Source organism: Lacerta agilis, chromosome 17 (genome assembly GCF_009819535.1).
Source record: "Lacerta agilis isolate rLacAgi1 chromosome 17, rLacAgi1.pri, whole genome shotgun sequence".
In the NCBI taxonomy this organism is placed as follows: Eukaryota; Metazoa; Chordata; class Lepidosauria; order Squamata; family Lacertidae; genus Lacerta; species Lacerta agilis.
In genome coordinates, this window is record NC_046328.1 from 28318338 (window position 1) to 28332948 (window position 14611).

Here is a 14611-nt window from a genome sequence, read left to right on the forward strand (position 1 = left end):
CAGTTTGAAGTCCATAGAATGTAATATACATATTCCATGTAACGCATTAGAACACAATATAAGAAAGCAGGGGAGCGATAAAAATAACTTTTGCAGATCAGTGCTGTATACACATTGAATGCAATGGATGTGCTATCTCCTCTCTTCAACCACAAGGCCACAGACCACCTGAATGAAGCACGCAGACCAGTTTGGGAATCCCTGGTGTAGCGGTTGAAGTGTTGGAGCTGGAAGCCAAAGGTTCAAATTCCTGGTCAGCCATAAAGCTCATTGCTGGAATAGATAGGCCATTGGCCTGATCCAGCAGCGCCCTTTTTATGACTAACCTTTGGTACTATGTGCCTTGACAAGACTGGCCCTTTGCTGCTTCACCTCAAGTAGGAAAACCTATTGGGCAGTCCTGTGAATGCCCCAGAAGACTCTGAGCCACAGTATTCTACTGTAAAACTGCTTTATTCTTTTAAGGTTTCAGGAAGGAGAGAGGAAAAAGGGAGTAATGACAAATATACTCAAATTTGAGACACTAGCACCATATGTGGTGTTGCAGAAGGAAGGGATGATTCCACGTAAATAACACCCTGAGGAGCAGAAGAGCCTTCTGCACATATTTTTTTTCCCATTATACTCATGAGTATAATGAGCGCTGGGGTTAGGTGGGGGAGTCAGGAGGAGGAATGGCTCTTGCAGCGTGAGCCAATGCCATAAGCACCACCATGAAATCTGGGAGGAAGGGACAGCAGCTGGAACCTGAAATGGAGAAGCCAGGGAGGGTAATGAAGAGACGTTTTAGAAGCACTTCCTGTGGACAATGGATGGCCCGGCTTCATCATACTCTTGCTTGCTGATCCACATCTGCTGGAAGGTGGAGAGGGAAGCCAAAATGGAGCCGCCGATCCACACAGAGTACTTCCGCTCCGGAGGAGCAATGATCTAAAGGGAGCAAGTGAGAAAGTTAACCAGGGGTAGATGATTCCTTACTAGAGCAGATTACCAAACATTCAAAAAGGAGAGAAATAGTAATCACGGGGGATTCCAACTTCCCCGACAGCTTTTGGGACTCAAAACACTGCCAAGAGTGTATAAGGTCTGACAAATTCCTCCATTGCATCGCTGACAATTTCATTTCCCAAAAGGTGGGAGAACCAACAAGGGGATCATCTGGGCACTACAATTTAAGGATGTTGACAAGCTGGAAAGTGTGCAGAGGAGGGCAACCAAGATGATCAAGGGTCTGGAAACAGCCTTATGAGGAGCACTTGAAGGAGCTGGGTATGTTTAGCCTGGAAAAAGGAGACTGAGAGGAGATATGATAGCTATCTTCTATTATATTAAGGGCTGTCACATGGAGGAGGGAGGATGCTTGTTTTCTCCTGCACCGGAGGGTCGATTCGAACCAATAGCTTCAATTTGCAAGAAAGGAGATTCCGACTAAGCATTTGGAAAAACTTTCTGACAGAAAGAGCTGTTCAGCAGTGGAACAGACTCCCACGAGAGGTGGTGGACTCTCCTTCCTTGGAGGTTTCTAAATGCAGGTTGGATGGCCATCTGTCATGGATGCTTTAGCTGAGATTCCTGCATTGCAGAGGGTTGGACTAGATGACTCTTGGGGTCCCTTCCAACTCTTAAGATTCTATGGTTCTATTATTCTAATTCTATATGCTACTAATGAACCAAGTGCCGGTCCCTTATGCAAGCAAAATGATGTTACCCTCACATAAGAAAAAAGCAGCAGAAAAGGTTCCCATATTATATCACAATAAACAGCCATCATGGCGTCCCCCAAATAATTACGGGACTGGTAATTTGGTTAACCCCCGCCCCAATTCCATAACTGCCAAGTGCCCTGGAAAAAAGGGACATCCTGGTTTTTTAGCACAAGATCGCTGTGGCCATTTTGGGTGCCACAACCTCTTGCGCTATCGCCCTGGAAAATTGTTGGGGGGGGCATGATCTCACCCCAAAAAAGCTCTTTTTCCTGGGTAAAGGCAAGGGGTGGGTCACACGACTCACCCGAGAATGCGTCCCGGAAGACGCACATCCCAGTTTGGGGTCTGAACAAGTTGGACAGTATGCTATTCCCCTCACAGCTACGATTTTCAGAGTGGTTTAACAGACAAACCCCTCTTCCCACAGAACTCTGGGAATTGTAGCTCTGAGAGGGAAAATGGGGTCTCCCAGCAACTCTCAGCACCCTGAGCAAACTACACTTCCGAGAATTCTTTGGGGGAAGCCATGGCTGCTCAAAGTGAAAGGTCTGAGGGAATTCACGGCAATATACGCCAAACAAAACAATGTATGTGAATTTATTTTTTATATTCTTTGTAGTAGTTATAGTTAACAAAAAATAAAAATTATTTTGAAAAAAAAGTGGTACAATACCCCTTTAAATGCATAGTGCGGATGGGGCCTGAGTCTGCTGCTCTTCAGAACAATGCAGCTGGCGTATAGAACAGACAGCTTGTTGGATTATGAACTGTAAGGCCTCACCAAGGAAATCCAAGCTACTAAGGTATTTCAGGAAGAAGCAATGGTGAAAAATTATTATTATTATTTATTGTTCTATTACAGTGGACACTTGGGTTGTGAACATGATCCGTACGGGAGGCGCGTTCACAACCCGGGCCGCTGCGTCTGCGCACGTGCGTGACGCAATTCGGCGCTTCTGTGCATGTGCAAAGTGTGATTTAGAGCTTCTGCGCATGCACAAGCACCAAAACCCAGAAGTAACCCGTTCCGGTACTTCAGGGTTTGGCCCGTTCGTATCCTGAAAACTGCAGCGAGCGCAACCCAAGGTATGACTGTATTTATACCCCACCCATCTGGCTAGGTTTCCCCAGCCACTGGGCGGCTTCCAACAGAACACTAAAAACAATAAAACTTCAAACATTAAAAACTTCCCTAAACAGGGCAGCCTTCATGTGTCTTCTCTCTCTCCCTCTCCCTCTCCCTCCCTCCCTCTCTCTCCCTCTCCCCCTCTCTCCCCCTCCCCCTTCTCTCTCTCTCTCTCTCTCTCTCTCTCTCACACACACACACACACAACCCCCAGTAACTTCTGAATTTGTCACAGCTTTCCTCTTACCTATCTATTGGAATGGAATGCCAAATGTTAATAATTCTGCCGTCGGTTTGCCAGTCTCACCTTGATCTTCATGGTGCTGGGTGCCAAGGCGGTGATTTCCTTCTGCATACGGTCAGCGATGCCAGGGTACATGGTGGTGCCACCAGAGAGAACGTTGTTGGCATACAGGTCCTTACGGATGTCGATGTCACACTTCATGATGGAGTTGTAGGTGGTTTCGTGGATGCCTGCAGACTCCATGCCTGGGTTAAAAAGAAGAAGCAAGATTGCAAAATCTGGGGATCAGGGTATATGACTAATTTAATGCTAATTGACTATATTTGGCACAAAAGGATGTATCCTCACAGAGAGGTACATCTTTACCCTGACCTTTGACACCTGAGGTGTGTATTTTCAGGAACCACCTTGTTTATTTGTGATATTAAGTTGTCTTAAAGGTAAAGGTAAAAGGACCACTGACCGTTAGGTCCAGTCGCGGATGACTCTGGGGTTGCGGTGCTCATCTCGCTTTGTTGGCCGAGGGAGCCGGCGTACAGCTTCCAGGTCATGTGGCCAGCATGACTAAGCCGCTTCTGGCGAACCAGAGCAGTGCACGGAAACGCTGTTTACCTTCCCACCAGAGCGGTACCTATTTTATCTACTTGCACTTTGATGTGCTTTCGAACTGCGGGGATTCAAACCGCCGACCTTCTGATTGGCAAGCCTTAGGCTCTGTGGTTTAACCCACAGCGCTACCTGCATCCCTAAATTGCTGTAAACTGCCCTGGGACTTGGGGTGAAGGGCTGGCAATTAATGATAATTCTGCACGTGGCAGGCGTGGTTTGTATTCATTCTGAGAGCCAATCTTGCTTGGCCTTGTATTTAACTCCCATGCCTGGTCACCACAAGCGACAAGTAATTCTGTGCAAGCGAACAGGCTAGTGGAGGAGAAATGGATCAGCCTGGCCTCCACAGCCAGGACAGAAACTGTGGAGGCTGTCAGCGGACAAGAAGCAGAGAGAGCTAGCCTGGTAGAAAACAAACAGGAAAAAGCAATTGCCAAGAGGCTAGTAAAAAAACAACAACAACACCCAAAGCCCTTCCAGGAAGTGCCTTTATTAGGGCAATTGATAAGTTGCCAAGTTTTAAGCAAGTATTTTTTACTATGGACCTTGTGAGCTCCAATTAGGACTAGAGACAGAATATAGTAACTCCCGGATTCGATTTTAATAAGGTGAAACAGCCCATACTGCTTCTTTGTCATGCTAGTCCCGGGTGCATCCTGCAATCTCTTCTGCACCTGGTGCTGCAATGCCAGAAGGAGTTTGAAGAAAGAAAGGTGGCCCCTCCACCCATGGCTGGGAGATCTTTCAAAGTGAGGAGACCCACAGAGAAGAATCCTTCACCAAGGAAGCGCAAAAGTCAAAGGATTTTGTGATGGCCTCAAGTTACAGCAGCTGCTTAGCAGGAGGTCCCGCTTCCCCCTCCATTTAGGAGAAGGAGGATACTATCCTGGAATTTTGCCGCTTCCCTGCCTATTTTTGGGGTAGAAAAAAGAGCATCGAAGAGCCCTGTCCTGGCGCGATCAGCTGTTCCTCTCCACCCACTGCCAAAGCCTCGGCCCTAATCCGTAAGTGGAATGTGTCTACCTGATACCCCTCTCTCTGGTCAAGGCTGGTATCATCGAGACGCCCACCCTGGGCTCCCTGCACTTCCTGACGTGTGTCAGTAAAGGTTTTTGCCATCAGTAAAAACCAGTGTGACATTTCTGAGCAGTCTCAAAGGAGAAGACTGACCTTTTTGCCAATGACATGCCTTAACCCCTCACACATCTCTCAGTTGGCGTCCCGGCCACTTGATGACATTTGCAGAAGCTCCCCATCCCTCACCTATGGCCGCAGCTGACTTCTCAGGTACTCCGATCCCCTCACTCTTCCAAAACAAGCCCACCAGTTGCAGATTACCCTGCCCCACCTATAAGCCCCATGGAAAAGGTCTTCTAATACATGGTCGGGTCAGTCTGTGAGCCCTCCAAATGCTGCCAGACCCCCCCAACGCCCTTCAGCCACAGCCACCAGAGCCAATGGCTTGACATAATAGGAGATGTGGGGCAGCAGTCGCCGCTAGGGAGGTCTCCTGTGCTCACCGCTCTTACTTTCTCACCGATAAACGAGGGTTGGAAGAGGGTCTCTGGGCACCGGAAACGCTCGTTGCCAATGGTGATGACTTGCCCATCAGGCAGCTCGTAGCTCTTCTCCAAGGAGGAGGAGGAAGCGGCGGTGGCCATCTCGTTCTCAAAGTCCAAAGCCACATAGCCCAGCTTCTCCTTGATGTCGCGCACAATCTCCCGTTCAGCTGCGGGGGGGCAGGAAGGATTTGATCCGTTAGAGGAAGCCCACAGCTCGGAAGAACTGGTTCTGTCGCTCAGCTGTCGGCTCCATCTCCACTCAAGATTTAAAGCACTATCATACCACTTTGAAAAGTCGTGGCTCCACCAAAAAGAACCCTGGGAACCGCAGTTTGTTATGGGTACTGAGAAGCGCCAGGAGATTCCTTTTTTATGATTTTCAGTTTTATATATTTCAATAATTTTACAATCATTTTAACATTTCAAAGCTTGACTTCCTTCCCCCTCTTCCTGCGGTTCCTTAAATTTATTTTAAATATTTTCTGCATATCCAAATTAACTTAATTTGCTCATTTACTCGTGTACTTTAAAGATATACTCTTACAAAACTACAGCTTATTACAATAATCCTACCAATGTTCTTATCTGTTTACAGTTTGTAAATATTCCATAAACCATTTCCATTCTTTTATAAAAAGTTTGTTTTTTTCTGGTAAGTTTCACCATTTCTGCATATTACATAAGTTTTTTGTATCCATTCTTCATTTGCTGGGATGAATTCTTCTTTCCATTTTTGGGCAAGTAACATTCTTCCCACCATAGTCACATACATGAATAAATTTCTATACAGTTTGTGTAGTTCTGTCTCTATAATTCCCAAAAAAGGAAAAGTTATGGGTTGGTTTTTTTTACAAACGTTATTTTAAACATCTTTTTCAATTCATTATATTCCTGTTCCTCTCGGAGAGCTACAATTCCCAGGGTTCCCTGGGAGGAGGGATTGACTGTTTAAACCACTCTGGGAACTGTAGCTCTGTGAGGGCGATAGGGGTCTCCTAACAACTTTCAGCATCCTTAACAAACTACACCTCCCAGGATTCTTTGGGTGAAACCATGATTGTTCAAAGCGGTATGATACTGCTCTAAATGTACAGTGCACATGGGGTGAGAGTTAAAGCATTCAGTATTTGTTTTCAAATGGCATGAACAACGCTCTTGGCCAGTGCGGGGAGTAGACTCAAGCAGACATTGGCTGCAGAATTAAAGCATACCACGTAGCAGTTTGCTTACCAGTGGTGACGAAGGAATAGCCACGCTCAGTTAGGATCTTCATCAGGTAGTCGGTGAGGTCGCGGCCAGCCAGATCCAAGCGCTGTATGGCATGGGGCAAGGCGTAGCCCTCATAGATGGGGACGTTGTGGGTAACGCCATCTCCAGAATCCAGTACAATTCCTACAGAAGGGGAGACCTGAGTTGGTAGAGAGCTGGAGAGAGAGAGGAAACTGCTAGGTGTCCCACAAGACAGTCTCTTGGTTGGGGGTAAAGGTAAAGGGACCCCTGAACATTAGGCCCAGTCGCAGACAACTCTGGTGTTGCGGCGCTCATCTTGCTTTACTGGTCAAGGGAGCCGGCGTACAGCTTCCGGGTTATGTGGCCAGCATGACAAAGCCGCTTCTGGCGAACCAGAGCAGGGCACGGAAACGCCGTTTACCTTCTCACCGGAGCGGTACCTATTTATCTACTTGCACTTTGATGTGCTTTCGAACTGGTAGGTGGGCAGGAGCAGGGACCAAGCAATGGGAGCTCACCCCGTCGCGGGGATTCGAACCGCCGACCTTCTGATCAGCAAGCCCTAGGCTCTGTAGTTTAACCCACAGCACCACCTTCTGGGGGTAGGTGGGGGCTTTTATCCTGGCTGACCTTATGTAGTGAATGCATGCCATATAGCTGCCAGTTAACATTTGCCACAATACTTTAGAGAAGGGGTTGCCAACCCAGCACCCACACAAGTACCATGGTGCTCCAGACTCTGAGCTTTCTTGCCCTCCTAGAAAGAAAGGGGACAAATGTGCCTTCTAAGCATTTTATAAGAAACACAAGTGGTGTGGTCACCTTGTATATTTCCCCCGGTACTGAGGAATGCTCCATGTTCCTGTTAGAAAGAAACAGAAGCACTGTGTGTGTGTGTTTGTGTGTAAAATCAATACTGCGTGAAGCTCCAGAATCAGGACCAGCAGGGCATAGCTGACTTCTCATGGTTGCCAGGGGTGGCGGTAGGCCTATCTCTAATTTTGTGTTATGGCACACTATCCATGGCAGCCATTTTGTGTTATCCCCACCCCGCCACCCCCCGCATAGTAGTTACTGTTTTGTGACTGGCACAAATGAAATGTACCTGCTGGTCCTAAGAGTTTGGTGACCCCTGCGCTAGCATAGAGGTGGGGAACCATTTTCAGTCTGAGGGCCACGTTCCTTTCTGGAGGTCTTCTTGGGGCCAGAGGCAAAAAGGGGCCGGGGCAAGGAATGAATGTGAGGAGAAAGCAAGAGGAGCAACAAATGTAAATTGCTCATTAAACAACCCACAATGTCCCTGCAAACAAGTCAGGATGAATGAGTCACAGAATCATAGAGTTGGAAGGAACACAGAGTGTCATCTCGTCCAGCCCTCTCCAATACAGGAATACACAGCTGTCCCATATGGAGATCGAACCTGCAACCTTGTCGTTACCAGCACCACACTCTAACCAACTGAGCTACCCAATGCTTAATAAACAGCTGGTCTGGAAGCAGCTGGCAAGTCCATTCCATTTATTAATCCATTTAAAACATGTTTACCCCTGCCTCTTGGTCCCAAGCGGGGTGAACCAACAATTTTGCTGATTTCGGGGGCCCCCCCACAGCACGCACGCATGCACGCACACAAACACACACACACACACCCTTACCAGTGGTACGGCCAGAAGCATAAAGAGACAGCACTGCCTGAATGGCCACATACATGGCAGGCACGTTGAAGGTTTCAAACATAATCTGGGTCATCTTCTCCCGGTTGGCTTTGGGGTTGAGGGGAGCCTCGGTCAGCAGGGTGGGGTGCTCCTCGGGGGCCACGCGCAGCTCGTTGTAGAAAGTGTGGTGCCATATCTTCTCCATGTCGTCCCAGTTGGTGATGATGCCGTGCTCGATGGGGTATTTCAGGGTCAGGATGCCTCTCTTGCTCTGGGCCTCGTCTCCAACGTAGGAGTCTTTCTGACCCATGCCCACCATGACACCCTAGAAGCAAGCGAGAACAGGGACTCAGGAGAGGGTGGTCCTTTAGGGAGAGCCAGACCGTTGCCAAACCAGCCTGCCTTCGGCTCAGCCCTCACCTGTCCTGTCCAGGGGGCAGCTCTGCTTCCTTAGTCTCCGTGTGGGCCTTGTAGAATGCAGCAGTGGGGAGGAGGATGGGGGCAAAACCAGAATTAATTGGCCCCGTCTGCCATTGGCTCTGGCTCCAGCCACTGTTGGGTTCCTTGCCCTCCAGCCCCAGTGGGTACTGGCCACCACAGCTGGTCCTCCCCCATGCTTTCTGGTGCTTAATTTCAAGCAAAATAAGACACAGGGTGTGTTTTTTGTGTTTTTTTTTGAGGGCGTGGTTAGAAACACTGCCCTCCAATTTGGATTCTGTTCTCCCAATCATCCCCTTAAAGGGAGCAAGGAATGGTGCCCAAAAAGGTACAGAGTATTCAAGGCCGGCCAAGTCATTTGGGTAGCAAATCCGAGTAGTGCCTTGTCCCCTCTAGGGCAATAATAAGGGCTGTAGCTCAGTGGCAGATGATCTGCTTGGCATGCAGAAGGTCCCAGGTTCACTCCCCTGTGGCATCTCCAGGCAGAGCCGGGAGAGACTGCATGCCTAAAACTCTGGAAAGTTGCTAACAGACCAACTGTTGGGCTCTGTAGAAGGCAACTTACTTTGTCTCTATGTTCCTACTGCAATAGCAATAAATTATACAGCTAAGATTAGGATGACAGTAAAAGTTAAATAACTGATAATTTCTTGTCCATTTTCTTACACTCATATTCAAGCGAGTAACTCCTTGTTACTCAATGATAACTAAAATATTGAAATTATTATTTTTAGTTATTGTTATTATTGTTGGAATTTATACCACACCTACCAAAATACACCTCCCCACGAACTTTGTACAAAGCAAATCGGGGTGTAGGCTCAATAAACATAGTGTCTGAAACTTGAAGCGGTGTGTGTGTGTGTATGAGAGAGAGAGAGAGAGAGAGAGAGAGAGAGAGAGAGAGAGAGAGAGAGAGAGAGAGAGAGACCAGACTCTCCAAGTGTCCCTGTTTTCCAGGGACAGTCTTGGATTTACAGAAGCTGTCCCAGTTTCTGATTTGATCCCAGAATGTCCAGCTTTTCCTTAGGATGACCCTATTTTCATTGGATAATTGTTGGAGGGGATTGAGTTATGCAACCCCCGAGCCAAGGAGATAAGTAACTATACAACCTTTAGAAGACATCTGAAGGCAGCCCTATATAGGGAAGGGTTTTTTTAAAAAAAAAAAAAGTTTAATGTTTTATTATGTTTTTTATATATATTGGAAGCCACCAGAGTGCAACCCTGTCAGATGGACGGGGTATAAATAATAAAATTATTATTATTATTATTATTATTATTATTATTATTATTGAATAGGACATCCCTATTTTCATTGGAGAAATGTTGGAGGCTCCCTCTCTCCCCTTGCCATTGACCCTTGTGCCCTGGCTCCCAAATGCTCTTTGCCTTCTAAGCTTTGGCCTAGCAGCTGTTTAAGAGCATAACTTCACCCCAGGAGGAAACCAGATCCCATTGGAAAGCCAAGAGGCAAATGATCTCTTAATTGCCTGGGTTGGAATTTGTCAGGGAGACCCCTGCTGTTCTGGGGGTGATCTCCGACAGGCCGCCTGTAAGGTCATATGCATGGCTGGAGGTGGAGGACCCCAAAGGGAAGGCCACCCGCACCCTTGCTCTCTCCTTAGGGTGGCCCCCTCCAGACCGGTGTGGGGTGGGCAGGTTTGCAGGTGCATTCTGAAGCTCTCTAAAATTAGCGGTGGTGTTTTTCTACTCAACCACCCGCACATCATTCGGCTTTTATTAGTTGGTCTGCAAATGTTGCCTCAAGGGCCACATTCACACCGTATATTTAAGGCGCTAAGATACCAGTTAAGAGTCATGGATTCCCCCAAAGAACCTTGGGAGCTGCAGCTTCTTAAGGGTGCTAAGGAGACCCCTAACTGTGGAGGGAGAACACAGCCATTGTGGTTAGAAGCTGCTACTTGTGTTACCCTCCATGAATCTGCCATCTGCCTAGTCCCCTATTAAAGCAGTGGCTATCCCTGCCTCCTCTGTGGGTGTGAAACACCACTTCTTCTTTTTCTGTCCGGAAACTTCACTCCTGCCCTAGGGAGCAGCACAGAAGGCAGCACCAAATTATTATTATTATTATTATTAGTAGTAGTAGTAGTAGTAGTAGTAGTACCCCAGCCACTCTGGGCGGCTTCCAACAAATATTAAAATATATTAAAATATCACAGATTAAAAACTTCCCTAAACAGGGCTGCCTTCAGGTATTTTCTAAATGTCAGGTAGTTGATTATCTCTTTGACCTCTGATGGGAGGGCGTTCCACAGGGCGGGCGCCACTACCGAGAAGGCCCTCTGCCGTGACTTTCAACGTTCACAGCTTCGAGCCCCAAAGAAACCTGGGAGTTCTAGGGTTCTTAGGAGACCCTCTACTCTCCTCCCGGAGCTACAGTTCCCAGAGCTCCCTGGAAAAGGAGGATTGGTTGTTAAACCAACTCTGGCCAACGATAACGTGCTATTGCTGTATGGAGAGGCACAAAAAAAAGTGAGAGGAAAACAACAATTCCCCGCAGTACGTTTTGTGATACAAAAAGATGCAGGATTGCAGGGGGAAGTTACGGGGCGTGAATTGATTGGAAACGAAGCAGCGTGGCTTCCCCCAAAACTCTGGCAGGCACGAACACGATTGAAAGCAAGACCGTATGTATAACTGCCCTGATAACACCATAAGCACAAATCACCACGAATGCCACAATAAGCTACCATTCCCAGAGCGGTTTAACAGCGCCAATCCCTCCTCACAGGGAGCTCTGAGAATTGTAGTTCTGCAAGGGGAAAGAGGGTCTCTCCTAACAAATCTCAGCACCCTTCACAAACTGAACTCCCCGGGATAATTGCGAGGAAGTTGTGACTTTTTAAAGTGGTAGGGTTCTGCTTTAAATGAATTGTGCAAGTGGGGACCAAACAGAGCCTTACCTGGTGTCTTGGGCGCCCAACAATGGAGGGGAAGACAGCGCGGGGAGCATCGTCCCCGGCAAAGCCGGCCTTCACCAAACCGGAGCCGTTGTCGCACACCAAGGCAGTTGTCTCCTCGTCATCACACATGGTGTTGGCTCACTAAGGGGTGAGAGATGGGTGGTGGCGAGGGTTACATTCTGGAAGTGACCCACACTGACCTCATCTGTTCCTCTTTTCTCCCCCTTCTGTGCCATATCTATGTGGGGCAAGTGTTGCCAGGTCTAGTGCACATCCCATACCATACCCTGAGATTTCAGGGCCCAAACTTGAGACCTAATGGCGGGCCATTAAACACGGCACATGAAACATCAAATATTTTTTTAAATTGCAAGGTCTAGCAAATTAGCGAATACATCGCTGGTTGGAAATCCCTCCCAGATTCCATCTGATTCCTTTTCTCCTGCGTGAACTTTACGATTCAGGAAAGGGGAAGGGGGTTGTTTGCCCTGGTTTCCCTCCCTCTTGTAGAATAAACTCATAGGGTGTGAACCAACTAAATTCAACTTTGAGTAGACCTATTAAAATCAATGGACCTAAGTTAGTGCTCATCCACACTTCCGCTGGTGTCCTGCCTAGAAAGCATGGTTCCCCCCCCCCTTGCCCCACTCCTTTCCAAGGGAAAAGCTGCTCTTTAGCGATAGATGGGGGAAAATAGCAATCTGGGGGAATTCCGAATTGCAGCTTGCGGGGGGGGGGGCAGGGAGGAGCAGCAGGACAAGAGGAAGTGCAGATAAGCCCTTAGCCATGCTGATGAATTTCAGTGGGTCTACTCTGAGTAGGGCTAACATTGGAGACAGCCCATAGAGTTTCCCCTACAATGGTAAAACCCAGAAAAGCTAGAACCGATCTGGATATTTTCCAGTCTGGGATGCAAGCAGATTGCATTTCCAAATAGAAAGCTTCCTCAGCTTTCCGCTTGGCAGAAAGCAAACATTTCAAGCGTACACGCCAGACAGCTGTAGCTGCTGTAATCAGCGGCGGCAGCGGGAGAAAGTTGGTTCCAAATTCTAGACTAGACCAATGCTGCCTATTCCTGCTGCTGGCAACTCACCACGGCCTTAGGCGGAGGTTTTCCGCTGGGATCCTTTCAACGGGAGATGCCATGCATTGAATGTGAAGAAACAGAAGAGCCTGGCTGCTGGATTAGGCCAAAGACCCACAAAGTCCAGCATTCTGTTCTCGCAAGCCAAAGCAGATGCCTTTGGGGAACTCACAAAGAGGACCCAAGCTCTCTCTCTCCCTGCTTGCAATTCCCAGGAGTTGGCATTCAGAGGCCACTGGCATCCTTCTCCAGTCATTGGTCTAATAATCCCCTTTTAAAGCCGGCCAATATGGTGGCCATCACTGTCCCTTGGGGGGAGCAAATTCCACAGTTGAACTGTGCGGCGTGTGAATAAGTCCTTCCTTTTGCCTGCCCCGAATCTGCCAACATTCAGAGTCATGGGATGCCCACGAGTTGCAAGCGTGTCTTAAGAAACACAGAAAAACATCCCCCTCTCCAACTTCTGCCCACCATGCATAATCGGATACACCTCACAGCCGTATCCTCCCTTAACTTGCATCACCCCCCCCCAAAAAAAAACTAACTAAAAAATGATCATGGGGAAAGATGCTCGGCGTTTTTGCCCTTTTAGTTGCCATTTTCCCAGGTCCGCATTATCCTTTGTAGATGTGACCATACCTGGCCTATTATTCCTTTTCACTATGGCAGGCAGTGGCTCTCCAGGGGAGCAAAGGCCCTTAGTTCAGTCACAGAGCATCTGCCTTGCATGTAGAAGGTCTCATGTCCAATCCACAGCATACCCAGGTAAGGCAGGGGGAGAGCCCTGTCTGAAATCCTGGAGAGCCACTGCCAGGCAGTATGGACACTTCCGAAACACATGGACTCAACATAAGGCCGCTTCCGATCTTCCTACAAGCAGTTCTGTCTCACCCACCACTGTGTACACACCATACATTTAAAGCATATTTCTTCTCCACACCCCCAATAAGCCTGGGAACTGTGGTTTGTTAAGGGTGCTGGGAATTGTAGCTCTGTGAAGGGGTAGACGACAATTCCCAGGATTCTTTGCAAGGCGGGGAGGAGGAACACGCTTTAAATGTATGCTGTGTACACAGCCGGAGTCTCTGCCCCCAAAGAGCTTACAGTCGGCGTCAGCTGCTCCGGGGGTACTCACCAGTTCCTGCAGCAGCCCAGAGAAAGGAAGCAAAGAGCGGTCAGGCTTGGCTCGCAGGGTTCAGTCCTTTATACCCCTAAACTCCCACCGGCCTTACTCCTCCCCTCCCCTCCCCTCCGCTCCTGGCGGCCTCTCTCACCCTCTGCCTCCTTCCCCCGCAGGGGTTGAAAGGGACGTTTCATACATTCCATATTTGGACACATTCCAGGCCACCTGTCATTTGTGCCTTTCATGGGCATTTGTGGCTCAGCTGCTGGGGGAAGCCAGACCCCACCTGCTTACCTCCCACTCCTCACCAGTCTGGCCTCTCTCCTTCTCCCATCTCTGTTTTGCAGACACTTGCAAGGCCAAGAGCGGGGGGGGGGGACAGGGGAGGGGGACGGTTCGGACCCCCTGCTTGCAGTAACCATGGCAAAAGCCATTCCCCAGCCATTTATGGCTGTGACACACAGACCTGGGAATTCATTTGCATTCAGAGCAATCTGTAAAGATCCATTTGCTGCCTTCGGGATTGCGAGAGATGGAGGCACTTTGCTCAGGGGGTCTTATTTTTAGATGCAAGTGGGCAGCCCATGGCCTGTGGGCCAGAAGCAGCTCTCTACCTTCTCTCCAAAGAAAGGGGGGAAGGTTTTAAAGCACTTACTGGTAAAACTATTTGGGTTTCCCCCCAGATAATTCTGGGAACTGTAGTTTGTTAGGAGTGCTGAAAGTAGCTAGAGAAGACCCCCTATTCCTATTCACAGAGAGATATAATTCTCAGAGTGCTTTAGCAATCAATCCGTCTTCATAGGAAACTTGGGGAATTGTAGCTCTGTGCAGAGAATAGGGGTTCACTCCACAATGACATCTCCAGGTTGGGCTGCCTGAAACTCCCAGTCCATGAGTGCAGATAATT

The 14611-nt window shown here is 48.3% G+C and overlaps 1 protein-coding gene across 1 annotated transcript; it reads right to left on the reverse strand.

The window, feature by feature from the left end:
- Positions 1 to 622: 622 nt before the first annotated feature.
- LOC117061692 (actin, alpha cardiac muscle 1-like) lies at positions 623 to 13819 on the reverse strand. Its single transcript, XM_033174632.1, has 7 exons — positions 13717 to 13819; positions 11498 to 11638; positions 8133 to 8457; positions 6478 to 6639; positions 5223 to 5414; positions 3140 to 3321; positions 623 to 930 (listed from the first exon to the last, which is right to left on the reverse strand). The coding sequence occupies exons 2-7, from the start codon at positions 11624 to 11626 to the stop codon at positions 787 to 789; spliced, it is 1134 nt and encodes a 377-aa protein (XP_033030523.1). The 5' UTR covers positions 11627 to 11638; positions 13717 to 13819; the 3' UTR covers positions 623 to 786.
- Positions 13820 to 14611: the final 792 nt, after the last annotated feature.

Bases quoted from the DNA above. Each gene is read 5' to 3' on its own strand.
- LOC117061692 (XM_033174632.1), bottom strand. From the start codon at position 11,626: ATGTGTGATGACGAGGAGACAACTGCCTTGGTGTGCGACAACGGCTCC. The intron at 8,458-11,497 runs GTAAGGCTCTGT...GCTTGCTTCTAG, and splicing joins TTGGGCGCCCAAGACACCAG to GGTGTCATGGTGGGCATGGG. The intron at 931-3,139 runs GTGAGACTGGCA...TGCTCCCTTTAG, and splicing joins CCAGCACCATGAAGATCAAG to ATCATTGCTCCTCCGGAGCG.